This window comes from Podarcis cretensis (assembly GCF_951804945.1).
Source record: "Podarcis cretensis genome assembly, chromosome: 11".
NCBI classification, from domain to species: domain Eukaryota; kingdom Metazoa; phylum Chordata; class Lepidosauria; order Squamata; family Lacertidae; genus Podarcis; species Podarcis cretensis.
The window spans coordinates 34,214,752-34,241,448 of record NC_137180.1 but is presented as its reverse complement, the minus strand read 5'-3'; the positions used below and the strand labels follow the sequence as shown (position 1 = coordinate 34,241,448).

At 42.8% G+C, this 26,697-nt stretch overlaps 1 protein-coding gene across 2 annotated transcripts; it reads left to right on the top strand.

The window, feature by feature from the left end:
• Nucleotides 1-1,074: 1,074 nt before the first annotated feature.
• On the top strand, nt 1,075-20,266 carry LOC307226753 (V-type proton ATPase subunit S1-like protein). Of its 2 annotated transcripts, none has more exons than XM_079995767.1 (7): nt 1,075-1,250; nt 7,906-7,946; nt 9,026-9,087; nt 11,113-11,345; nt 13,451-13,501; nt 13,967-14,210; nt 18,809-20,266. In XM_079995767.1, exons 1-7 carry the CDS (start codon nt 1,156-1,158, stop codon nt 19,109-19,111), a joined length of 1,029 nt encoding a protein of 342 aa, XP_079851893.1. In that variant the 5' UTR covers nt 1,075-1,155; the 3' UTR covers nt 19,112-20,266. The 2 variants fall into 2 exon arrangements, with proteins under 2 accessions (XP_079851893.1, XP_079851894.1); XM_079995768.1 differs by having other exon boundaries at nt 1,222-1,250; nt 9,026-9,113.
• The last annotated feature ends 6,431 nt before the right edge of the window (nt 20,267-26,697 follow it).

Sequence of the window (26,697 nt, the reverse complement as noted above, 5' to 3'; positions counted from 1 at the left end):
AATAATGAGAAAGGGCAAATGAACTGAGAGCAGACAGTTTACAGCAATGAAGGACACTGGAGCCTATAATTCTTGAGAGTCCTTGATCATTACACGTCTCCTTGCTGGAGGTCCCTGTTTCAATACGTGCTGCTCAGATGTTTCAAGCTTTCATGCATTACTCCACACAAAGCTACATTTTGCACCAGCAGGCAGTGGGGGGCTGTGCTGCTCACCCGATTTCCTAATGCTGGGGTTACTGCCAGTTACTGGCAGGGAAAGGGTGAGGTGGCAGGGAGATTGGTTCCACCACTGCCCCTGAACCATATCAACCTGCTCCTCCTTCTTGTCCCTTTCCCTTCTTGGTAACCAGCAGTGAATCTGGTGTTGGGAAGCCAGGTAAGCGGTTTAGCCCACCCTCCCTTTCCAACCATTAGTGATAGAGATCCAGAGTGGTGGTGCTGGGCAAGAATGAGAGAGACTTGGGTTCAAATTCTGCTCTGCCATTAACCCTCCTCCTCCACATTGCCCCAATTTAAAGTCCAGTCCTTCATATTTCCACATCACTGTGATTTTTTTATCAATTTAAAAAAAAGGGTTCTCGCAAAACTTTGTCAGCATTTTAGTGTACTTTTCTCCTACTACACACATTTTTCTATGCAATTTAAAGGAGCACGTTTTTGCAAGCAATTTCCTCTAGTAGAATGCATTTTTTGTATATATTTTTCCACGAATATGTGCATTTTTGTGCGCAGAATTTGCTTTGAAAACTGCATCGCAAAAAATTCAAAGAACTGTGGATTTCAAAGGATACCTGCCCCCCATCCCTAACTGCAGTCTTCTCTTCCTTTAGGGAGCTTTAGTACGGAAGCGCACTTGTCGAAAGACGCTTCTTAATGACCAGCTCTATTTCCTCAAGTGTTCAGTTGCGTCTCCCCCCTCGCTGGCTTGAATTGTAAGTCATAAAAGAAAGCTGGCTCTATTCAATAGAGAAAGACAGCTCAGGACAGCCTCTTACTATGTATAGAGAGTCTAGAGTAGCCCATGTGGCCTCAGATGCTGCTTCCCATTGGTTGGCTGTGCTATCCATCACATGGTTCCTGAGACTACTGGCTCAGCTCTCGTTGCTACACATGAACAGATGTGCTCGGTCTGGAGGGACCGATTCATTTCTCAATGGAAAGCAACACCACCTTTAGGCTTTTACTTCTCTTTTTCTGTGTAGGATTCTCAGCCCCTGTGGACCAAGTATTTGGAAGGATGGAGAGGAGGTAAGTGATTTTGTGAATATTTGTAAATAGCACGGGTGTAGCTGATTTAATGTTGTTTATGCATGGGAGACCTTGTATTGTACATTTACAAGGTGGTTGGCTTTTAAAAAAAACATATATTTTTTAAACCCGAAATTCATGCAAAAGCAAATTTTTTAAGCCTTTAAAGATTCTGTAAGCTAGTTCTGTAAAAGCAGGCTTATGAACTTCAATGGGACTCCTCTTGAGAAACTGTATTGTCAGTTGTACATTAACGGGATCCTCTTTCATGTGATTTTATAGCTGAAGCTTGAAGATGAGAGATGAGTCTCTTTTGCATTTCTCTTTGCTTTTGTGACTTCACCTTCCTTCTGAAGTGTTAATAGCAGAGATATAAATAAAACAGCGTAGGTGTAAAACATGTTTGCAGAACACATTGTCGATGGCATTTTTAAAATGAAAAACACACCAAAGGAAGCTTATTGTATGGATGTAGATGCAGTTTGAGCTTCATACAAAAAAGAAGACGCAACCTAATCTAGTCCCTCCTGTTTTCATCGCTGTGAACCTGTAACACACTGTTTCATTTGTGCAGTATAAATGGATCTCAGACATTTCAGCAGGTGTTGGGAGTCGACTTGAGGGAAGCAACAAAGAGAAATAATCATAAAGGGGAAAGAGCTAAACTGAATTCTAAGTATTTTGTCTTGCAGCCACTAATACATTTAACATATGCAGATCAGAAAACACTGATGAGGATCACACAACTACTGATGAAATCTGTGCATTTAGGGTAACAGGGGCATGTGGTGATTTGCTTAAGCTTGTATTAAGAGATCTGTGGCTTGGTTAACTGATGAATTAAAATGTGCTGTAACATTTAAGTTGTTTGCTCTGATGATGGTAGATTCCCAATTAAGAAGTGTTGCACGTCACGGAGTAAGGTGATGTAACTTTCAAAGAACTGAATTTAAAAAACAACAACTTTACAGGGTCAGCTGACAAGTTGGCTCCAGATGTCTGATTTTATGTTGATGAAAGCATGGTCATGTGCTTGGTTTAACATGCATGAAACATAATTTTAAGGTGGTGGTGATTTTTAAAGCTGACATGTTCATTCCTCAACCATTAACTAGTAAGTAGGAGGTACTTAACTAGTAGTTTTACTTGATACTCTTTTAAAGTTTGCATTATCTTTCAATGTATGTTAAATTTCTGAAAAAAGCAAAGATAAAGGAGTTAGGAAAGCAAGTTAAACCTTGCAGGAGCTGAGCTCATAAGCAAAACAAAGTTCCTTGTAAGAGTAAAGGGCCTTTTTCAATTAAGTGTCTGTTGAAATTATTTATTTTATTTCATACCATTTATATACCTCTTGATTGTAAACAAAACAAAACAAAACAAAACATTGAAAGTGGTTTAGAGTTATCAAATCAGAACTTCATAAAGTGATGCGTGTCAGTGATACTGTCCTGAATATATTGTATCTACTGCATTGTGCCTATCAACTTTCAAGAAAAATATTTGTGGAAAATATATCTATATACTGTATGTCTTGAATGTGATCTGCACTGTTTGGAAAGCAGGGTTCTCTTTGAGTCTGGAGTCACTCTGGGATAACTACGACCAATGCCTGTGGTTTGCCAAAAGGGTGTGAGTCTTGATTTAGTGCCAAAGTCACTGGGGAAACTTACACCTGGAAATAAAAGCAGGAGGTCCTTGAGGGAAGAGGCTCCTCTTCTCAATGGAGGCTGAAATTATTGCCATTATAAGAGTATACAACGGCATGCGTATAAAACACATATTCTTCTATATCTCATTGTCTGCACTACTAAGGTTGCTTCAGATGAAAGTGTTTGCATGTTGAGTGTGGAGAATCGGCTTGCCTGAATTCCAGGCGCCTCATCTGGCCTGCATGAGCCCAAATAGACAAGCAGAATCACCATGAGCAGTGGTAATAAATAAAATGAAAATATCAGCTATTGTGGTGACCCCATGTAGGAAGGAATTCTTTGAGAGACTTTATGCTCAGCTTCTTGTTTTGGCATTAACAGTGGCTGAAGATGCTGCTCTTAAATCCATCGGTGATGAGGCAGTGCTAAGGTGGAAAGTCATTACTGGTGGACATTATCATAGAAACGGAGAATTGTAGAGTTGGAAGCAACCATGAGGGTAATCTAGTTCAATGTCCAGATAGATTACCACAACTACACAGCCTTCTGCTTGCTACTGATTGGATGTGCGTGAGCATTGGGATGCACATCCCTGTGGGAACATGGGACTTGGTAGAAAGCAGGTTCCTTCCTATTTGCCCATATAACCCATTACTGTCTACTCTGACTGCCAGTGGCTCTCCAGGGTCTCAGATCTTTCACATCACCTGCTATTTGATCCTTTTTAACTGGACATACCTGGAAGTGCCTGGGAACTGAACCTGGCACGATTTGCACACCAAGCTTATATTCTACCATCTTAATTGTGATACTCACTTAAACACAATTGTACTGAGCCCAGTAAGCTTTTTAAAACACATAGTTCAAAATCAAACAAAATAACCTACTGTTATATTATACAACATACAAGTCCTTATCATGCCCTTTTTTTTGCAACATCATATTCCTGGACCATCTGTGATTCAGTCATATTAATTAACAAGTTCGTTGCTAACAAACTCTATCCTCTTGCATTACCTTTTTCCCAATAAGCAAACCAGATTTTGTTATCTTGTTGATGGATAATGCCATCTGATAAGTAGGCACTTATACTCATTTATACATATAATCTTACGTAATTGGGCATTACTTAGTGATTAGCTGTTCCAGTGCCGTTCATTAGAGCTAAGCCAATTTCAGTTCTGCTAGTGACAGATCTGGAATAGATGAGATAACCAGCGCACAGGTATTAAATGATATAATGGGCCTAGTATTGCTCTGTTTACATCCAGATTGCATTTTGCTTGAAGGCCCAAATTATATAACACATGGATCATGGGCTGTGTACAGATTACTAGTTCTGCGAAACAACTGAATTGACTTTCCCTACTGTGGCATCAACTCTGATCAAATGTCAGTAATGTTATAACTGTACAAAGGTAATGAAGAAGGGCAATAGCCTCACGGAGTAGGGAGCCAGTAGCAACTGCTTCTTCTAGCTTCATACATGTCAGTGGAGAGATGAAATTACGTAGATGGGATCCTGATTTGTCTTTTCAGGGGTCAGTTTGAAATACAATGAAAATGTCAGAAAGCAATTTGACCAGAGACAATATAGAACACTCACAATATAGACACAGATGCCACAAGCAATGGCAATCTTTGAAAGGATATAAATGATATATAGGCTATGTATGTGTATATTTTATTTGTGTCCCTTCGCTGTAAAAAGGACCTATCCATCTCATATCTCCAGCTTTGACCTGAATGGGGAAGTTGAGAAATGTCATTGTTACATTGCCTGTAGCTCCAGCACTAAGGCCATCTTGCTTGCCAGGGTCTGGCTCCCCTCTCATCATGGCAAGGAGGGCAAATTGCTGCGCTTGATGTTATGGAACTTTGTTTCAGAGCCAAACTTGGGCTGTGCATGCACATTTGAAGCACATGCCTTCCCTCAAAGAATTCTGGGCACTGTAGTTGACCCCTCACAGAGTTCCAGTTCCCAGCAACTCTTAACAAACTAAAGTGCCCAGAATTCTTTGTGGGAGGAAAATGTGCTTTTATGTGCTACATGGAGTTACATTTACAGGTAGGTAGCTGTGTTGGTCTGCTGTAGTCGAAACAAAATTAAAAAAAATCCTTCCAGTAGCACCTTAGAGACCAACTAAGTTTGTCATTGGTATGAGAAGTGAAGAAGTGTGCATGCATGTGAAAGCTCATACCAATGACAAACTTAGTTAGTCTCTAAGGTGCTACTGGAAGGAATTTTTTTATGGAGTTGCATGTAACTTTATCCCCCCCCCCAACAAATGGCTTTTAAAAATAAAATGAGAAAATGAAAAGCAGCCAAGGGAGATGGCAGTCAGGAGTGGCTGGAAGGGCAGGTGGTTGCCATCTCTGTTTCATATTAAAATTACTCAACCCCAGTTGCTTTTCCCCCTATAGGGAAAGATATAGATAGACTTATATGTTTTACACTGCAATGGAAAAGCAGTTTGAGAAGATGATTTTGACAAGAAAAAGAGTGGTCAGGATAACATTAAGCGCCTCTTCTCCACCTGTTCTTCCTTCATTCTTAATTATAGCCTCCAGTGTGTGCTTAATTCACTAAAATAGAAAAAAAAATGTGCCTGGAAAAGTTACTTTAAATGTCACATAACATGTATGGTATCCCTTAGATATGTTGTTATGGGGAATCTACAGAACCCACAGAATGAATCCTAGGCCATGTTAAGACATTGCAAGACCTTCACACAAGCCCATGGAACATGCCAGCATGCAAGGAGTGTGTCACGGTTTCCTAGACACAACGGTGACGAGGACAGTCTGCAAATTGCAAGGAAGCAAATAACCACCCAGGCTTCTTTGTGACAAACACCACCTGCTTCCTAGGGGAGTGGGAAGCTCGCTGTTTGTATCTGTCAGTCTGTGGCATTCTGCAGAGGCTCGCAGATTACTCTTGCCACCAGGTTTCTAGCAGAGTTATGCATATTTCATTGGGGAGTGCACATTTAGCACTTTGTGGATGTTTTCCTGCTGAGAGTAGAATCTTGTTACTTTGGCATGAAACACGGTTTCATTTTCTGGTGGTTTTCTGGGAGGCAGAAGGCAACCTCCCATAAGTGTCAGATTCTAAACCAGCATCTCATAGCAACTGCTCAGGGACACGCCATACGCCTCGCTGGGCGTCTAAACAAGCATATCCACCTTCTTGCTGTGAATTGATGTTTCACACCAATTAGGCTCCTTCTGAGACGAACTTTTCAAATGTGGCATAAACCTTCGTTTCGTTCCAAACATCACACGAAGGGCCTTCACAGCAGCTGTGCTGGAAGTGCAATTCTCCAGGTGCTCCTCTAAACCATATGGCCTGGCTATGTCCTCTTATCTCACATTTCTAGGCAGATGCAATTAATCATATTAATTTTGCCCCTGGCACATTTTGCAGCTTTCTTTATCTCTCTTGTATGTGTTATCTGTCTAAAACATGGGCACTCACTAACTACCAAGAAGCGTATTGGTGAATTTTTTAAAAAATCAGCAGGACTACAGAATATTGTCAGACCCCTCAGGCTTTTGTAATCTTCTATTTTTATGACATTAATATTAAATCAAAAGGACATAAGAAGAGCCAGCTGCACATGTCCAAATGCCCATTTAGTCCAACATCCTTTTCTCACACTAGTCAACCAGATGCCTCAAACCTAGGAGGTGACATCTAGGGAGACCTGGGGGGGGCAAGCCCCCCCCCCAATATTTTCAGGGAAGGACCGGAACCCCCCCATTCCACGGCAATCCTCAAAAGGATGTGTCAGGGTGAAGAGGCTTTGCTCTGCCACATCCTTTTCAGGATCGCTGGGCAGGGGCGTAAGAAGGGGGGTGCAGCCCAAAATGGCAGCATGGGGCTTATGTCCACTAGGCAGACTCCGTGGGCAGCTTGCCCTGCCCCCGTGGGCGGCTTGCCCCACCCCTGCCACTCCTGCTAGCTACGCCCCTGTCGCTGGGATGCCTTTCCAGAAGTTCTTAGGCCCTGAAATATACTTGGAGTTGAGAGTGGATTTCATGCTCTTTGTTCAGCTCATAGTGGTGAGGAGGATGTTCCACCAGAATGTCTGCTTTATATACATTATTTACACAAGGGGCTTCACCTGTAGGGCAATCAGGTTGCAGATTCACTTCCACCTGGAGCTGGATTGGGTGGCTCCTGTGGACCAATAAGACTGCTGCATTCTGGACCCTATTGTTCTAGGACCAATCAGACTGCTGCATTCTGAATCCTATTGTTCTAGGACCAATCAGGTTTCTGCCTTTTGGATCCTATTCAACTCAATACATAACTGGCCCATTGTTCCGAAAGCAAATGATGGATATTCCAATAGTCAGGATGTACCAAGGAGACAGTGTTAGAAACTGAGATGAAAGCTAGGAGCTAAATGGCACCTTACACCTAGGTTATGGACGCAACAACGGAAAGTCTAGGCGCACTTTTTTAATAACAAGAATACAAAGCTGAAAATGAATGAACTGCAGCTAAAACACTGTGTTCATTTTTCACATGGTCTAGTCCTTCCCCTGCCTACCCCCCTAATATTCTTAAGAGGGCCTCTTCTCTAGTCTTCAGAGAGTAGCTGGAAGTGGGGAGGCAGTTTTCCACTCTGTACTTTTTATCTGAAATCTTACGCTCAGAAATAGCTCGCGCTAATGAGATTCCCAGTTGCAAAATGAGCCTAGAATGGGGGGGGGGGGGGTTCCAAACATTGCAAGGAGAAAGTGGACAATAGTCAGTGTCTGCAAGAAGGCATCCCAAGGTGCTACAGCTATAGCCACAGAATAGACAACATGGTGGCTAGTTAAGGCTGTGTTTTCCGTGGCCTTTGAGATTTCATTTGCATTTAATAAATGCATTGTTTTTCAGGTTATCTTGCAGTTCTGCTTTAGCTAAACACTGATCTCCCCCAGCATAAGTATGGTCCAGAAGTTGAGAGAATAGTGCTGATTTACTGTTTTGTGTGTCTGCTTTGTTGCAGTTTCTTTGCATTCTCTGACCAAGACTTGCTACAAAGAAATGGTAAGGTTTTCAGCTTCCTTTTGAGTGAAGTGGCACCAATATTCTTGGTCATTGTATACAATTTATGATTTAAAAAAAGTATTGAAGCTTTTTGTCCATATGAGAACCTGACCAAGGATTTAGGACATTGTGTGGCCTTAGTTCTCTGACAAGAGTCTTCCTTTGCATACAACTGGCCTTCTCAGCGGTGGTGCCCTGGCTATGGTCTGCTCTGACACCTAAATTATGTTCCAAAACCAAAACTTAAAAAAATATATATCCAAAAACCGCTCCCCGCCAAAGTTTCTTTTTTTGATGTATATCAAAGCACAAATTGCTTTGCCTTTGTTGGGTTTTTGTGTGCTTACGGTATATATATATATATAATTTTACTGTATTTGTTGACTTTTGGAAATCACCCAGAGAACTTTAATTGATGGACAGTTTAGAAACAGGACAAACAAACAAACAAGGAAGGAAGATGAATAAAGCCTCCTGTTTAGTACTGACTACACTGAAACACTGCGTTCTTACTGCAGTGTAAATATACCCTTTCCTCTTCCTGTGGGTGGGACCGGGTGTGTCTAAAAGTAGAGGTGGCTAAGCAAAAGATGTGCAGTGCTATAGCCTGAGAATGATAGGAAAGAGGGAACAGGAGGGAGAGCATCTCAAGATGTTTATGAGCACCTGCTCACAGTGTAACTGGCTTGCTTGGCTGCACCTTGGAGAAAGTCCCAGAATCATTAAAAGGCCCAGTTTTGATTAGCTGTTCTTTCTCAAGAAAGAAGAGGTACATACATGTACTTCCTATTCTACACAAAAATCAGTTTGTAGCATATTATGAAAAGGGAAGACAGAATTAAAAAATGATGGGTGGTATTCAGCTGACTTTTACTTGGGGTAGATATGTCCGACATGTTCATTATTTTCAGTGGGTCTGAATAAAACTTAGATGAATACAACTCTGTAGTGTTAGAATTATATTTTAATGAGAAGATTGCAGAATAGGACCTGGTTTCTTTTTTTGCATTAAGTAATGTATGTTGTTGAAAGGCGTTCAAGCCTATATACAACAAATATTTTTATTTCTTCTTCTTCAGGCCGACGATATGATGGCAGTGTGAAGCCAAAACTTAATTTACAACAAATAGCATTTGCACAGGTATGGAGGTACCAGGAAACTGGATTGTAAGTTCTTCCATGATGCACATAACCATACTTTTCTTCTGAATTCTATAGGGTAGCTGTTACGCTGGTCTGAATTTTTTTTGCAGTGGAATATGTAGTTTGTGTATTGGAAAGCTGTTATCTTTTTCATCCGTGAAGCAAATAATCAAAATTAAAAAATCAAGGTTCCGGATGTATTTTGGAAGGTGCTTGGCACCTTTCAAGTTCTGTTTGATTAGACCAACTTTTACTCTGGCACAGTTTCCATTGACTGCAAAGGCAATGCTATATAATCAAGAGACATTAAGATCTTAGTTGAAAATATTGGGGCAGAATGCATAATTTCGGTGCAGCCTCTGAGTTTGTAATCTTGGTGTGAACTTTGCTTGGATCACACATTGCTTACTACCTAAAAATGCAAGGTACCTGTTTCAGTGACCCTACAAAAAATATACTAATTCTCAGAACCAGGGGTTCAAAAGCTTTTAATGACATATGCCTATTAGTAGAGCTTTGCATTTCTTCAAAACTTAAAAGTCTGCAAATATCTGAGCTATGTACTTGAACAATTAGGGGGTGTTCACATGTTATCTTGCACCTGTGCACAAGTTGTTTATACCTGTGTTCGGCTGCTCCTGAGAAAGAATCTACCGTGATTCTTTCCCTTATGTCAGTTTTTTGCCCACCAAGTCATTAATGCCATGTTTTCTGTGTTACTCACTGCTGACCTAAGATTTGATATATTGTGTTCCAAGTTCCCACAAAACCACTGATAGCTTTTAGGCTTTTAGGCTTCAGTTTGAGAATCTATTCCCTAAGTGGACAAGCAAATAGTTAGATAAGTAAGATAAGCAGATTTTCTTTTCACCACCACACTTCCACAAAAATGTACAGTGGTGCCTCGCAAGACGAAATTAATCCGTTCCGCGAGTCTCTTCGTCTAGCGGTTTTTTCGTCTTGCGAAGCAAGCCCATTGACGGCTTAGCGGATTAGCGGCTTTTAGCGGCTTTTAGCGGCTTTTAGCGGCTTTTAGCGGCTTATCAGATCAGCTGATAAGCGGCTTAGCGGCTTAGAAAAAGGGGGGGGGAAGGATAAAAAACCGCAGGAACTCGCAAGACATTTTCGTCTTGCGAAGCAAGCCCATAGGGAAATTCGTTTTGCGAAGCGCCTCCAAAACGGAAAACCCTTTCGTCTAGCGGGTTTTCCGTCTTGCGAGGCGTTCGTCTTGCGGGGCACCACTGTAATTAAAATTGCTTTCTTTCTTTCTACATTTCTATTTTCTACCTTTGTTGAACTCCTAATCTGACTTTTACCATGACACAATGAGTTTCACAGAAACTCATGAGCTAAGAGATATTCCTGCATAATGGTATGTGGGGAAAAACTCATGTCCTTCATATCACAGATAAATTGTCCACATTAGATGATCTGCAGTTGGAATGTCACCTGGAAAAGCAGGGAATAGTTAATCTGGTGCCTTCCAGATGTTATGAACTACAACTTCCATCAGCTGCAGCCAGTATGACCAGCGGCCAGGGATGATGGGAGTAGTAGTCCCATCTTTGTAGCTCCACATTGGCTGTCCCTGAATTGTTAATGTGTGTCAGGTATGCTTTGTCAATGCTCATGAAGTTCACCTGAGGATTATTATTTTAGCATTTCTGTTGCACAGTACTAACAACATATATCCCATTTTATCCATGCAGAATCCTGGAAGCCAGTTTTAAAAATGGTCTGGTGAGCTTTTATGCCTCAGCCAGGATTTGAGCTTTTGTGTTTCAAACCTACCCACCTACAAGTCTCTGCTTTACACTGAGCCTTGCATTGGGAGTAGGGAAAGTAAATTACTGCTTTTCAGCATACTCTACAAACCCTTTATGGTGAAATGCTTTATGCTGAAATAACAGGGACTGCATTTGGCTTAAAGATTCAAAGATAATTTGCATGTTGCTATTGGTATTAATTGTTTCATAGCAAAGGCAAACCTGCTAACTCTGAACTCTTCCTTGATTATATGCAGATTGTGAATTACAATGGAAGCAGCAAAGAGAATTCAGGGAGAGAGTCTGTCATCCACACTCACTACAGCCCTCTCAACATCACAGTCAATGGAAGCCATTGTATTCTTTTTTGGGCCAGAAGGATCATGATTAGGTTTCAGAATCACACACAGCTGGACCTAACAGACAAGACATTTGGTGTCCATGCCACCGTGGATGTTGCAGATTCAAACTGCAGTGAAGAAAATGCAATGTAAGATTATGACCTACTGTGCTCATGAGTTGCTTGTGCCTGGTGTACAATTGAAGCAAATTTAGAAACACCCACATAGTATTGTCTTTGCATCGGTGCAGCCTGTGATGCTACGTGGCTGAGCTGTTTCGATGGCTTGAAATGTTCACCAACATTCCTATTGCTCAGGCTATAAAGTTAATAGAGTATTTGCAGTCCAGCTTCTGTGAAAAAGGTAAACCTGCCAGTTTATCTGAGATGAACACTTCACACAGGGCCAAGAGACAGAAAGAAATAGGTTTGTTGTGCATGCTGGGTGGACTGGGGAAAGGTTCCAAGATGTAGGTGAGAGGAAGGACAGAGAGCCATGAGCCAAGATATCTGAAGGAAGGATGCACAGCTAGGCAGTGGACTGAAAAACTGGAACCTGAGGGAAGGGTAGGTGAAGAAATGTTGGTTTGGGGAAACAGGGAAACAGAAGCAAGAAGAGGATAATTATACTACAGTTTCCAGAGTTCCCTGGGAAGGGGGATCAATTTTCAAACCACACTGGGAATTGTAGCTCTGTGCGGGGAATAGGGATCCCCCAACAATTCTTAACAAACTACCGCTCCCATAATTACTTGAGGGAGAAGGCCATGACTGTTGAAAGTGGTATCGTAGTGCTTTAAAGGTATGTGTATTGTGGCCTAAGAAAGAGCATGATTCCCAGCTCCCTCAGTAAGGTGGTGGCGCAATCCTTCCAAATCCTTCATTGGATTTGGAAGATCTCAATAAATTTAGGCTAGTCACAGTTCTCTATCGGAAAGAGGTTCTTCAGCTGATGGTCACTGACCAGAATCTCTCACAGTTTGAACACACCTGGTTCCTTGGCCGTCCTCCAAGTGTCTCCTTTGCAGAAGTCTGGAAGGTTGCCGCAAGAGAGAGAGAAAGGAACAGACTTGCAATAGACATTGATATCTGGTTGCTAATTTATAGCCTGTATGGTTTGCTGGTTTCGTTAATGGCTGTTTAAATGGTGCTTATGTGGATGGTTGGAAGTTTTAAACAGGTTCAATTTATTTATGATCACTTTGAGCCTGTGGTTTTATGGAATTGCCTCAGTTTTTATATTTTACTGTCCTGCGCAAACCCCCAGGGCCGTATGTTATGAGATGGAAAAAACCCTCAGCAAGTTAGCTTGAGGGAAGTGTTGCCAGCCTTGTCTCTGTGGGTGCCATGGCACCGGCAGAGGTGTTCTTTGCTGTCTCCAGGCACCATAATCCTCAAATTTTCAGCTTTCATGCTTTTTTTAAAAAAGGAAGTTTCTTGCATTTGTAGAACCTGATAAATGAGGCAAAACATACAGATGCAATTCTTCTCATTATTAGCCTGCTTCACCTTTTCAGTGTTTAACTTTGCACCCCCCTCACTCCCCCCAAAACGAGGGAAAGTCCCCCCCAATATATTCTAAATGTGCGGGTGAAAGGCAGAGAGATGCATTGGGGACAGAGAGGGAGAGGCACGTGTGGCCTGTGTGTAAGAGGAGAGGGAGGAGGGAAGGGGCGTGTTATGCTGCTGTCTGTGAGAGGGAGTCAGCAGTGTTTGTGTGAGGGAGGTATGATTATATGGTCTGTGTGTATGGGAGAGGGAGAGGGAGAGATGCATTTGGGGGGGGGGGGGAGAGAGAGCTATGTACATATGAGGTGTGTGAGTGTTGAGTGAGAATTGCCTGTGTCTCCGTATGTGTGCTGGGAGTGTGTGCATGTATGTGAGGCAGTGACTGCAGTGTCACCCCTTGTATGTTTCTCCTGGTACTAGGGAACGTTCCCTGTTGTGACTAAAAAGCAGCACCATCACTGTGTGTGCTTGTGAGAGACCAGTATTGTGTGACCTCCACAATCAGGACCAGCAAGACCTCTCTCTAATTTTATGTTATGTCATGCCCCCATGTCAGTCATGTTGTGTTATTCCAGGCTCCCAAATCCGGCACTAGGGTCTACAGCACTTCCTCAAAACTCAAAACGTGCCCACTGGTCCAAAACGGTTGGCAATCTCTGGCTTGAATAATATAGTTTAGCTACCTTTCTTCTTTCTTCTTTTTCACATTTATGGATCTAAGCTGACATTGTTCTTTTTTGTCATAGGCTTTCACTTAATTTTGGTGACATTGACAATTTGAAGGGATTTGTCATCAGGTATGTCTTCAAACATGAATTCATTTTTTTTCTGGATCAGGAAGCATCTTATATTAAAGCCTGTTTGAACTGTTTGCTTATCACTAAGCAAACTGGAGGCTTTAAAGCATTTTAGATAGTCCTATAATGGAGGAAAATGCTGTCATAAAACACTACCTTAAAATACAATTCCATTCATTTCTGTAGGAGTGTTAACCATGTGTCTAACTCTTCCTCGCTGAAATGAATGGGGCTTAGAAATATTTAACTTTGACTGGCAATGTGCTTGGTGTTGATAGCCCCAAATGTGAATTTTATGAGAAGCAAAATTCTGTCCTCAATTGACTGGAAATGCAAAGAGGTTTTTGCCTGACTCCATAATACAATTGGGTATTTCCCCTTGGTAAAAAGTAATGGAAGGAAACAGTGAGATCTGTTGCATCTAAGACTCCGTTTCTTTTATTTTTCTGATTCCTCCTCTCCCAGATTCATGCTGACCAACAGTTATTACAAGCTGTCCATTCAAAACTGGTTTACCTTACATAGAATCCAACTCATTTACAACCAATCTGTACAAGCAACGTTCAATGCGACACGAATACATGCACCAGCGAGCTACTCCTATCACTGTGAACATGTTAGCAACTTGCAGAGGTATGATGCGCTCCTGACGCCCAGCTCCACAAATGATGCAGCCAAGCTCTGGGAAGTCACTTTTATTGACTTTCAGGTAATATGAGGAAAAACCAAAGCAAGTACATGTGGTCAACCTGTGGTCCTCCAGGTGTTAATGGACTACAACTCCCATATTCCCTGACCTTTGGCCATGCTGGCTGGGGCTGATGGGAGTTGGAGTCCAACAGTGTTTGATGGACTCAAGTTCCTGCCCCTGATGTGCATGGTGGCAGCAAGAAAGCTTAATGATCTACTGAAAGCAGATTACGATACGATACGATAATCTTTATTGTCATTGTCCCATAAGTAAAAAAGTTGAACAGGAAAGAATGTAGTTTCACCTTTGTTATATGGCATGTAGTACAATTGTAAGCATATTTACTCGGAAGTAATTCTCATTATGTTAGTTAAATATATATATATTGTAAAGCATTTTTATTCCCCATTCAAATGCCAATGATAAGACAGTCCCTGGCATCAAGTTTAGAATCTAAAAGACATGGAGACATGGCACAAAGGGAAAAAGGGTTAGGAGGGAGGAGAAAAACAAAAATCCAGGAACTTTTTCTTAGTTACGTTCAATGGGACTCTCTAGGAAATGTGTTTAGGACTGTAACCATAATATTGTTTAGGGTTGATTCATTTGTCTATGGGGTGATTTTGGAACAGCTTGCAAGACAGGGTTTAGGTGTTGCTGGACTACAGTTCCCATTGTACCTGACCCGATCATTGGCCATGCTAGTTGGGGATGATGGTTGAAGTGCAACAACATCTAGAGGGCCACAGTCTTACTACCCATGTTGAATAGACGTTTGTTGATGACTTTGATTGGGCTTCATGTGCAAAGCAATAATACTTTCTATGATGTTTGGAAAATCTTCATGCAGGACTATGCTCTGCATCCCCAAATATCTGCCAGTCAACTTCATGGGGGAACATAAGAAGAGCCTGCTGGATCAGGCCAGAGGTCCATTTAGTCCAGCATCACAGTGCCCAAGCAGATGCCTTTGGGAAGCCCAAATGCAGGATCTGAGCTCAACAGCCCTCTCCCCACTTGTGATTCCTTGGAAATGAGAAGTGATCCAGGAACCACATAAATCTGAGTACCTATATTTAACCTGACTTGCAAAATAATCCTAAGCATTTCAACTGAGTAGCAGTGAGGCCTACTAAGTTTAACAGGGCTTAGTAAGTATGTCTAGAATCACATCCCATGGCTAGCTAAACCCAGTGCATTTGTCACTGAAAATGACAGCTTCACATTTATCTTTCACTCCTTTTAATGTTTAGGTGGGGAAATACATGACGTGGCATCACCATTATTCTTTCTCTTCTCTCTCTCTCTCTCTCTCTCTGTCTCCATGTGGGTTGGGAGGAAGCAATAGCATGTTGCCATTTCTGGTGACAAATGCACATTTCATAAAATGTCTAGTTTGAGCCTTCCTCTCATTGCCTCGTTTTATGTGGGGATAGATCCCTGATTGCTCTGCCTTCCACAGTTCAGTGACAAGATCACTGGGGTCAGTTGCTGAGGTCAGCTAAGGAGAGGATATAAGGGCTGCTACTGACTCTTATCTCCTTATGAGGATCAGAGGAAAGGGTGAGAGGGCAAGCCTAACTGCTCACTCCAAAAGAGACAATTTAGCCACCAAGGAATCTCCCTTTGTGTCACCCCTTCTTGTGGGATGTGGAACGAGCCAGCCTCCTTCCTTTGAAGTTGCAGTTGAAATGTGTAGCTGAGATTCTCAACAGCCTCAAGTTCTGTCCTGAGGCTTTTACTCATCTGCATGGTGGGTGCTGGAGTCTAGACATCTATCATCTGTTTTTGATCACAGAACACTGTGGGGAGTTTACCTTCTGAAAAAAAAAGGTCAGGTGGCAGCTTCTGTACTGTATCAGGATAGCCATATCCTCAGCTGGTTCCCTATTGGGTTTTGATTTTAAATATATAACTCAACATTTTTACATGAGAATATTTCAAATCTTAAACTGATTATGCTGTTGGGGAGAGACTCTTTTTTCCTCGCTTATTTTTACATGTTGGCTAGGGTGTCCACTCCTGTTTTTCAGCATTGTTGATTTTCAGCTTCTACAAGAATAAATTTCTTCCTAGAGAGAATTTTTACTTTGGAACTGGCTGCTGGGCTCTTGATTCTTCTGTGTTTGATGGAAGAGCAATCTATGCACCTTGGGTTGTTGTGCTCATGTCCTGCTCACAGACTTTCCACAGTCATCTGGCTGGCCACTGTGAGAACAGAATGCTGGGTTAGATAGGCCTGATCCAGTAAGCTCTTCTTATGCTCTTATGTATAGGCCCATTACCCAGTGTCTACTGTAGGTGAGCTGACATGTCGCCCTTCAGATAAATAGCAAAATCACCTCCACCTCTGTAATGGGTTTTTCTAGAGTTCCTGCCTTTCTCTTTCTCAACATGTATAGCATACACACTCACTTCAATCCAGGTGTAGTGGGAGGTTCTGTTGTTTTGACTCCTCCAATCCTAACCTGGTTTGATAAAATTAACATCCTGGTTCTGTGGCTCAATGGGCTATTGACCACAGCTATTTTCATGTATAGTTTGGGGATCAGCGGAAGAGTCATGATCAATGTAGACTGGGAAGGGGACATTATTGAGCCCCTGTATTAACTTGGATAAATGATTCAAGATATTTCATACCACTTCTAGACAAGAGCAGGGGGGGTCTGTGGCACACAGTCATATGTTGCAGTGCTCCCTGGCTCAGCAGGGCCTATGTATGTTTTGTAGAGGACACTATTATATCAGCTCAGATCTGTACTTGACTTGTGGTGCTCATTTTGAAAAGGTTGGCAGCCGCTATTCAGAGGGTCTTTCAGGTAGACAAGGGTGTAGGACAGGTGACGAGTCACAGGGAGATAAGGATAGAACTCCAAAAATGCTGTACATGGAACAATAAGTGCTGCTTAGTTGCAATTCTAAAGGTCCTTAAAATAACTAGAAATGGGTGAGCACCCCATCCCTAGTGGGGAAAAAGACCTATTTTCCCCAAAGTTCTAAACATATTAATAATTTGCAGCCCCCATGTGATCTCGCCAATTCTCTGACTTGGTAGTTATTGTTGTGGCATCTTCAGTGCAACTGTTGTCTCTCTCCTTTCGTCCTGGACTGCTCCAGTGGTAGAGAAGGAAGCATCTGAGGCCTAGCTCTGTTTTCCACTGGTAGGGCAACCTGGGCGGAATTGCGTTGCTCTCCTGACTTGCCAACACTGTGTGCCACTTCTGGTTGCTGAGAGGGGAAGGGGGAAAGCAGCAGGGAACTCAGCATGATGCAGGTGCATCAGCAGAACACATCTGATGCTCTCTGCGCCGTGTTTGCACCGTGCTGAGCTCCCCACTGCCGTGCCTCCTCCCACTCTCAGTAACCAGAACATTGACAGGACCCCTATCTGTGAAGTCCTGTCAGCCACACATGGTAGGGGCCCTGGGAAATGAGGTTTCCCCAGGGCACTAAACAAACATCAGGTGGGAGATATTCTTCCACAGCTCAGGTTAAAATCAGAGCCGAGTAAGAACGTCACAATATTTATCCTTCAAAGAAAGCTGATGCATTCTGAGAGTTATAGCCTGAGCCTGTGATATATGAACAACTGCATCACCCACGGCATCAGCACAAGTAAATTCTGCAAACCTTTGTGTCTATATCTGTATAAACAGGTCTACCTCAACAAATCAGTTGATTATGGGTTGCCTTGGTAGCAGACAACAATAAAGTAGTACGTTTAAAAGCCAGGCTTACACTGAATTACAACGATTGATGTTCAAGAATCTTGATTGCTTGTCAAAGCCCCCAAGCCACCCCTCACCCCCCCCAGAAGAAATAAATTCACACAGACACAGATTTTGGTTTAAGGTTAATGGGCAAAATTTAGGCCGCAACTTTATTGATTATAGCAAATGTGAGCGGTATTGGCTTAGGCATTGGCAATAGACTATATCTGACTCCTGTCCACCTTGCAGGGAGTCAGGAAGGGTAAACCACCAGTGAGGAAGCCACATCGGGGAAACCCGTCTGCAGCTCTCCTCGGTGTTCCCAGAGCCTGGCATGGCCCTAGCCCCTCAAGCGGACTTCGGACAGGATCCAGGCCCCAGATTCCTTTAACGGAATACCCTTGAGCATGGAGGGGCAGGCGATGGCTGATCTCCCCTCCCTCCCACATCAATAAACAAATGCCTAACCGCCAAACCTTACAAAGTTGTGATGATTGCTAAGAGGTAGTTGAAAACCAAGTGGCCAGTGCCAATCTACCAAATGGAAAAATTCCTACGCTTCCCAAGACAGGCAACCAACCAAAGTCCAAAGCAAAAGGAAGGGTGGGTGGGTGTTCGGCAACACGAAGCAGGTGCTCAGCACACATCATGCTGCTGCTTTTATACCCCCCACAATCACCCCACTCAATCGTGATTGGCCAAAAGAGGCCTGGGGTGATCGTGGTGCCACCCTGGCGTAAAGGGCATCACTCCCCCCACGCCAGGGAGGAAATTGTATTGTGGGCCCACCCGCAACCAGGACCATCCTTTAAGATGATCCAATTTAGCAATGGGGAGAAAATAATGACATGCCTTTAGTCAGGAGAAAGATGATTTTTAATCCACACCATTTTATTCTCTCAACAGATTCAAGGATTCAACATTGAAGACGGGCAGTTTGCTTATGCCAAAGACTGTGCCTCTTTGTTCCCGCCAGCAATTCTGATGGGTCTGGTGATGTCTCTGATTTTGCTTCTAGTTCTGGCCTATGCTCTCCACATGCTGATACACTTGAAATCCCTTGACAGGCACTATGAATGCAAAGCTTCTCCTGCTTACTTCCCACAGATGAAAGATATTGATACAGTAGATGAAAAAGAACCCCTGAGAAACAATGGGATTGAAGTATATGAACTTAGAAGTCAACAGTACTCAAAAATCTATATTTAGCAGTTGTTTTTTTGTTTTCCATGGTTAGGCAGCATACTATTCCTGAGGAACTTTCGCATCATGTGGGCTCATGTTAGGATTTTGAGCATCTCAACTTTGATTTAAAACAAGATTTCTAGTTCTCATGGTTGTAAAGAAAAAAATGTGGAAGTGTTACAACAGTGTGTGTCCTAATTTCTCAGAAATTCAGAGGCAAATCAAAATAACACCAATTTATATTGTGGTTCCAATAGTGTAAGTAAACAGCATGGTTTTAGAAGTGACAGTCTCATGGTCAGGAACATTTTAGACCTGTTATATTGAGTGTGTGGAATCTAGATGCCCAGAAAACTCAGCTAACAAAGTGGGAACTTATGACACTTCAAAAACTGCCAAGACTTCCACTCCAAATGAGAGGAAAACATGCCAGCCAAAGTTGCATAGCAAAAATTGAAGCTTGATCAAGCTTCTTCAGAAGCTAGAAAGTGAAGACTCTGCTCTTTTTTTTTCTTTTTTTTTTTGCCATGACATGGGAAGACTCTGAACTACAGTTTTGCATGAAGTGAAATGACCTGCTCTACTTAAAGGTTGATGAACAGAGATTTTCTGGTGCTGAAATGGCGCCAATCTTTGGGCAGAAGGAAACAGTTGCAGACATCCTTAACTTGGAGGCCCTCCAAATGTTTTGGACTACAATTCCCATCATTCCCAGCAATGGTCAAGTAGTTACTTGTAGTCAAAATGGTTGGAGGGAATCAGCTTGGGGAAGGTTTATCTTAAGTGCCCCAGTGAGCGTCTCTCTTTCTGCAACATACATACGACTCCAATTTCGATGTAACAGAACATGTTAATTGCTGATCAGCTGCCAAATGGTGCGTACCTATTATTGTACCTGTTTGCATTACAGAAAAGTGATATTTCTGCTAATCAGCAAATGATGTGCTGCTTCTAAAGATGTTATGCAAATTGTGTCAGTTACATCTCAGTGTTATGCAGATTTGCTGTGGATCTCTTATCTTGTGATGCTTTTCCAAGGGTGCCCTCAGCACTGAGCAGATTTCTCACTTCTGTTGTATCTCAATTAAGTTATCAGCACTTTCTTTTTTGATGTTCCATTCTAATACTTAGCTAAATGTTTTTTACTACATGACTTCTCTGATAAATGATCAAAGGATATCAGACTGTTGGCATTAATTTCAAAAAATGTGTCATTGAGAACAAGGTAAAAGAAAGATCTCAGCGGGAAGGAAGAAATTAATGTAACGAAGATTAGCTCTGATACTGTAAAAGTAAAGCCCTAGTCTTCCCCACTCATTTACAAACCTTTGCAAATCGCGTTTCATAATGAAGGCTTTGAAAACACTGAATAAACACCCCTTCAAAAGCAATAGGCCTCTTAGCAACAGTATAAATAGAGTCCACTGATGGAAAGACTTCCTTAACATGTAGAAACTAGTTCAGTACTAATTTGTTAAATTAACCAGTTTTAAGTCAATCTTGCTTTGAGGTCGAACACAATCTGGATTTCTGTGATATTGTACTTGGGTTCCCCTGGGTTATGCAATGTAACCATCACCCTACCTTTAAAGCCATTGGGCTCCCAAGAGGCACTTTAGGTGCATTCAAGTGGGAGTTTAAAGTAACTCTCCCCACACTGCTAGAACAGAAGATCCTCACATTACATCAGCTACGCAGCCGCACCTTTAAGTCAGGGGTGTTCTGGGTCCTTATCTACCTCCATAAGCTAAGTTTGACAGGTGGGTGGAGCCAGCTACCTGCCAATCACATGGCATCACCATGATTTCAGGTAAACAGCATATCGGTGGTGCCTGCCAAATCCCTTCGGCCCCACCTTCTTTTTCTTGTCCCCTACCTGACATCATATATATATCCATGGATACAAGGCAGAGCCCATAGATCATAAAATCAAAAACTTGGAAGGTACCCTGAGTATCATCTAGTTCAATCCATAGCTGTCAACATTTCCCTTTTTTAAAGGGAATTCCCTTATTCTGAATAGGATTCCTCGCAAGAAAAGGGAAAAGTTGACAGCTATGGTTCACATATATTGCCAATGTGGGAAGCCTGAGCCAGATTAGGAGCCTACCGTGGGGGATAAGGAGCTATATAGCTTTGTGCTTGTGATATGCATTGGGAACTCCCATTTGCTGATTTTTTCGTGCAAATTGCCCATGAAGGGAGCCTGAGACAGATCAGGACCATAGCCAGGGCCAAAGTCCACAAGCTGAAAAGTAAAGCTAACAGAACATATCTCTACAGGGGTTTTTTTTGTGGGAATGGGGCACAAAGAAGATGCTTTCAGCAACCCCCAGCCTTGGGTAGCACCACCTCTTCTTCATCGCTGTTGCTGTGGCCGTGTTCACTTGCCGTTTTGTTCTGGGCAGTATCTGGAAGGGACTGATGCTGCTTTTTGTCACTCATATCACTCCTCCCTCACTTGGAGAGGGTAGGTGAACAGGGAGCAGCAGAAAGAGGAACAGCAGGGTCAGGGGGCTCTTCTCTTTGGAGTTGTGCCTTGACAGGTGTCCCCTGATCTCAGTACTTGACACTGACCCTGTATCCAGGGCTTCAACATGAGTTAGTACAAAATGGCGGACACACCACAAAATGATTTGCAAAAACTTGTGGCTGACCATGTGGAAGGTAAAACAAGAAGAAGACTGGACTATTGCAGAGATGGGATCCTATATGTACAGCATGTTTTATGTATCTTCATTTACAAAGTAGAGCAATCAGCCTGGCATATCAATATTTTGCCCTGCAACGAATGCTCCATATGTTTTCTGCATGAGTCTGCCAGTAGCAAGAAAAAATACAATTGTCTATGAGTGCCATCAGTTTGGTAACTGGAGAGAAAATGGGCCATCTCACCTGAGGCAGTGATAATGAACCTGTAATAGCCAATTTCCCTTGTAATAAAAGTAGCTGGGTGAGGGGAAGACATGTTCTGCTTTAAATCAGCTTAGTGTGTTACATAAAGTGGCTATTGGGGAATTTATGTGGTAACAACTGGAATGCACTGTTTTGAGTTATTTATATGGTGTGACAGATGTGCATGTTGTTGGTGGGCTACTTGAAGGGACAATCTCGGGCAATATTCTGACAAATAAACCCAAATGCAGGTCGATGGAATAACAATGAAACGCCCCACAGGCACTTCAGCGCAGAATTTTGTTTATACGGTACACAAGAGCCATCTAGTGGCCATTTGTAAACATTTGTTGTTGGAAAGATGCTATTTATTTATTACAGGATCACAACCTTTCTTCGAACCCACCAAAACGAGAAGGCAACCTTTTGACATTCGTGGAAAGCTTCCTCATGGTAAAAAAAAGGAAAAAAGGATGGAGACAAATTTCCCCCCCTCTCCGTTAGATGGTTTTCTTTTCACCTGATCTCTTGTACCTTTTATTCTTGCCCTCAATACTTTTCTCAGCCAGATCTCTCTGTCTTGATGTCTACCATATTGTGATGCTCTACAAACCCCTCTACTGCACGCACTTATACACACACAGATGGCAAGAGGTGGGGGCATTTTGCAAACAAGCTTCAGGATGACACTGCAGGTAGGCTGCAAGTCTGCCGTGCTATAAGGAGATTAGATGCAGCAACAGAATCTCAGAAGACGTCTCACTGGAGACTGGATTGGAAGGCTTCTGCAGGCCTTGCTCACCTGAGGGTTCTCCATCCTTGCTTGGTGTGATGATAATGTTTCAGATAATGTTTTTGTACTACTCCTACAAAGTCCCATCCAACCACTACTTCTGTCATATTGGAACCATGCAGAGCCTAACTGTGGGGGAACACAGTTTTATTGCTCCCTTATACACTCATCTTATAGTTGAAACAAAACAAAAAAAATTCCTTCCAGTAGCACCTTAGAGACCAACTAAGTTTGTTATTGGTATGAACTTTCGTGTGCATGCACACGTCCTCAGATGCATGCACACGAAAGCTCATACCAATAACAAACTTAAAAGGTAAAGGTAAAGGTACCCCTTCCCATACGGGCCAGTCTTGACAGACTCTGGGGTTGTGCGCCCATCTCACTCAAGAGGCCAGGGGCTAGTGCTGTCCGGAGACACTTCCGGGTCACGTGGCCAGCGTGACATCGCTGCTCTGGCGAGCCAGAGCCGCACACGGAAACGCCGTTTACCTTCCCGCTGGTAAGCGGTCCCTATTTATCTACTTGCACCCGGAGGTGCTTTCGAACTGCTAGGTTGGCAGGCGCTGGGACCGAGCAGCGGGAGCGCACCCCGCCGCAGGGATTCGAACTTAGTTGGTCTCTAAGGTGATACTGGAAGGATTTTTTTTATTTTGTTTTGACTACAGCAGACCAACATGGCTACCTACCTGTAACTCATCTTATAGGTCAGATACAGACAAGCAGGGTGCCTCCAGGTTTTGGAGGGTCCTTGGGCAGGACACACTTTGTGCACCTCCTATCTGTCAGCGTGATTCCACCGTAGGGTTGCCACCCATCCCTAGAAAAACATGATCGTCCTTGTTTCTGGAGGGGAGAAAAGCATCACCTGTCCTGTTTGGACTTCAAACGGGATGCCTTTTTCACATATTCAAGCTCCTCCTCCTCCTCCTCCAAACTGTGTGGGCAGAGGGTGAGTTGCGGAGATTGAGAGAGGGGGCTTGCAGTGCATGGGCCTGCTATGGTGGAGTCTTGGGTTTTGTGGGGGGGTGGGGGGGTGGGTCAGAGACAGAGACTCAGCATCAGAGAGCAAGAGAGAGAGTAATGGATTGCTTTGAAGTCATTTCTGCACCAGGCAATGTAATATTTAGCGCCCCCCCCCCCATTTCCTCCCAATCTGTCCCATATTTTGCCCAGCCTGACCTTTATTTTGCCTGACCAAAGGGGGCAACCCTAGCCAACCACCATCTACATACTGCCATGGCAACCAGCGGCGGCCAGTTCTTCCCCCTCCTCACCAGTATTATTGTGCACTCACTTGCTAGGAAGAACACTGGCAGGCATGCAAACCACAAGCCAATGGCAGCTGTTCCTCCTTCTCACTACTAGCACCCATCCCCTGTGCTGGTAGGGAGAAGACAAACAGGTGAGGAAGTGATGGTGCAGAGACTGTTGGCAGTGGGCTCTGCAGCAAGAAGTGTGGGCCTCGTTGGGGCTGATGGGAGTTGGAGTTCAACAACATCTGAGCATCCACAGGTTCCTCACCCCTTATCTAGAGGAAAGACAACATAATTTACCTGCTTTTTTGTTTGTTTGTTTGGAATATACCTAATTAGCTCCCAGTGGATTCACCTGCAGGTTTTCTTTCTCTTCCTGCATTTCACACTCCAGAAATAAAGTGTGATAGCTTTCTATTTACTGATTTCTGTCTCTGTTCTTACTATGCAATTCTAATGTGGCATTTTATGCCCCTTGCTAGTGATATTTGAACATCCTGAAATACTGTTTCAGCCTTTGATGCTCCAGCTATTAAATCACAGCAGTTACGTGTAAAGAGGGGCATCTTTTTTTGTTTTGGTTTCCCCTCTTCTTTTGCTTTTGAACAGTAGAGATGTCTTATATTAACAAGCAGGAACATCACTGCTAATTCTTTCCTCATACAGTCTCTTTCCCATGGGTCAACTTTTGCCCTTTTCTTTCTGCATTGTTGTAATTTCCCGTTCTCTTTTTTTTAACAAGATGTAGCAAACTAAGGCAGGGGAGCCACCACAAGCCCCAGGCATACTTCTTCAAAAAGAGGTCAGGTCAGGGATGCCTTGAAGCATCTTAATGGTCCAAAGGGAGCATATTACTCACTAAAGGGATGCAGATGCTTAAAGAGGAAAACAACTCTTTTAATTGTGTCAGCACGGAATTGCATATGCACAAAGCCTTTCTTCTTTATAACCTGTAAAGATCCCAGAAGATTACTGGTTGGGTGTCACCTGAGAAGGGATTAGAGGAAGATTACAGTTACACAAAAGATCTTCACTGAGTAAAGAAATGGAAATTATCCAGCACCTCAGGCAAAAAACCTGTATATGATCAGATCTTTATAAATGCTAGAATTAGGATCGGAAAGAGAATAGCTGTGGGGAGGGGGGAAAACAAAATAAAAAGTATTTCATTTTCGTTCTATATGAAATATGTGCACCTAAGACAATTCAGAGAGGTACACCTCGTATTCTCCTGTGGCAGCAACAGAAAAAGCAATTGTATTATATTCCAGCAATGACCACCAGAAAACACACAAGAAAGAATTTTGCTCTCTGCAAAACTTCAGTTCATAGTGCAATGTTTTCCTGGCACCTGTAAAAGCGGTTTCCCCCCCTTCTGAGATGGCATTGCCCCAATGAATCCCTGATCTTATGTAAGAAGCTGACATAAGATTATGTCAGCTTGCTTATGTGGTAGGATTAGAAATTTATTGCAGAGCTCCTCTGCAGTGTCTCTAAAGTAGGTTACCCATTCCTGCTCTAAAGGTTTTGGCCAGCAAGAGGAAGACAAAACTCTGGTGAGCTCCAGAGGCAGTCTTAGAATTGTAGAGTTGGAAGGGACCCCAAGTCATGAAGAGAAGACAAATTTAGGGGGTGAATGTGTGTTACGTATAATGGAGAAATTAGCCTTGCATTAGAACAATACTGGCAGTAAGTCATCAATGGGAACTCTGCTCTGGGAGCTCCCACCTTCAGAGATTAATTGGGTGTGGCCCTTTGACTAAGGATTGCCTTCCCAGACATATTTACAGCTCCATCCCTTGTTAAAGGTAAAGGTAAAGGGACCCCTGACCATTAGGTCCAATCGTGACTGACTCTGGGGTTGCGGCACTCATCTCGCTTTATTGGCCAAGGGAGCCGGCGTACAGCTTCCGGGTCATGTGGCCAGCATGACTAAGCCGCTTCTGGCGAACCAGAGCAGTGCACGGAAACGCCGTTTACCTTCCCGCTGGAGTGGTACCTATTTATCTACTTGCACTTTGAGGTGCTTTTGAACTGCTAGGTTGGCAGGAGCAGGGACCGAGCAACGGGAGCTCACTCTGTCATGGGGATTCAAACCGCCGACCTTCTGATCGGCAAGTCCTAGACTGTGGTTTAACCCACAGCGCCACCCACGTCCCCCATCCCTTGTTACTTACTGTCTTTTACACAACTTCAAGTTGCTGTTGGACTACAATTCCTTAGGCCATTTCAGCCCATTTAAGTGAAACTTATTAAGTTGCTGTTTTGAATTCTGATTTTTATTAATTCTCAGCTGCAGTCCTATACTGTACTCACTTACCCGGAGTAGATATGTATAGGATTGCACTGTTAATTGTTTTTATTCTGATTTCATATGGCTAAATTTTGTAAGCCACCTAAGGGGTCTTCTGTGGAAAGGCAGGATATAATTCTTATAAACAAACCAATAAGGTTGCAATAGGGCTTCATATATTTATGAGACTCCTCTCTCTTTATGTGCCATTTTAAGTTTAATTCCTTCAATGGAGATTTGATTAGAGTCTTTATAGGTCACTCTAATATGATGTATGTGTCAACATGCACAGCTTAAATAGCAGCTGTTGTGTTACCACCTGCAGGAATGATGAAAACCCGCAGCAATTCTGAATGAAAAATAAAACGTGATC

Excerpts from the sequence above, each read along its gene's own strand:
- LOC307226753 (XM_079995767.1), top strand. The coding sequence starts at position 1,156 with ATGGAAAGCAACACCACCTTTAGGCTTTTACTTCTCTTTTTCTGTGTA. Across the intron at positions 7,947-9,025 it reads AGACTTGCTACAAAGAAATG|GCCGACGATATGATGGCAGT; the intron begins GTAAGGTTTTCA and ends CTTCTTCTTCAG. Across the intron at positions 13,502-13,966 it reads TTGAAGGGATTTGTCATCAG|ATTCATGCTGACCAACAGTT; the intron begins GTATGTCTTCAA and ends CTCCTCTCCCAG.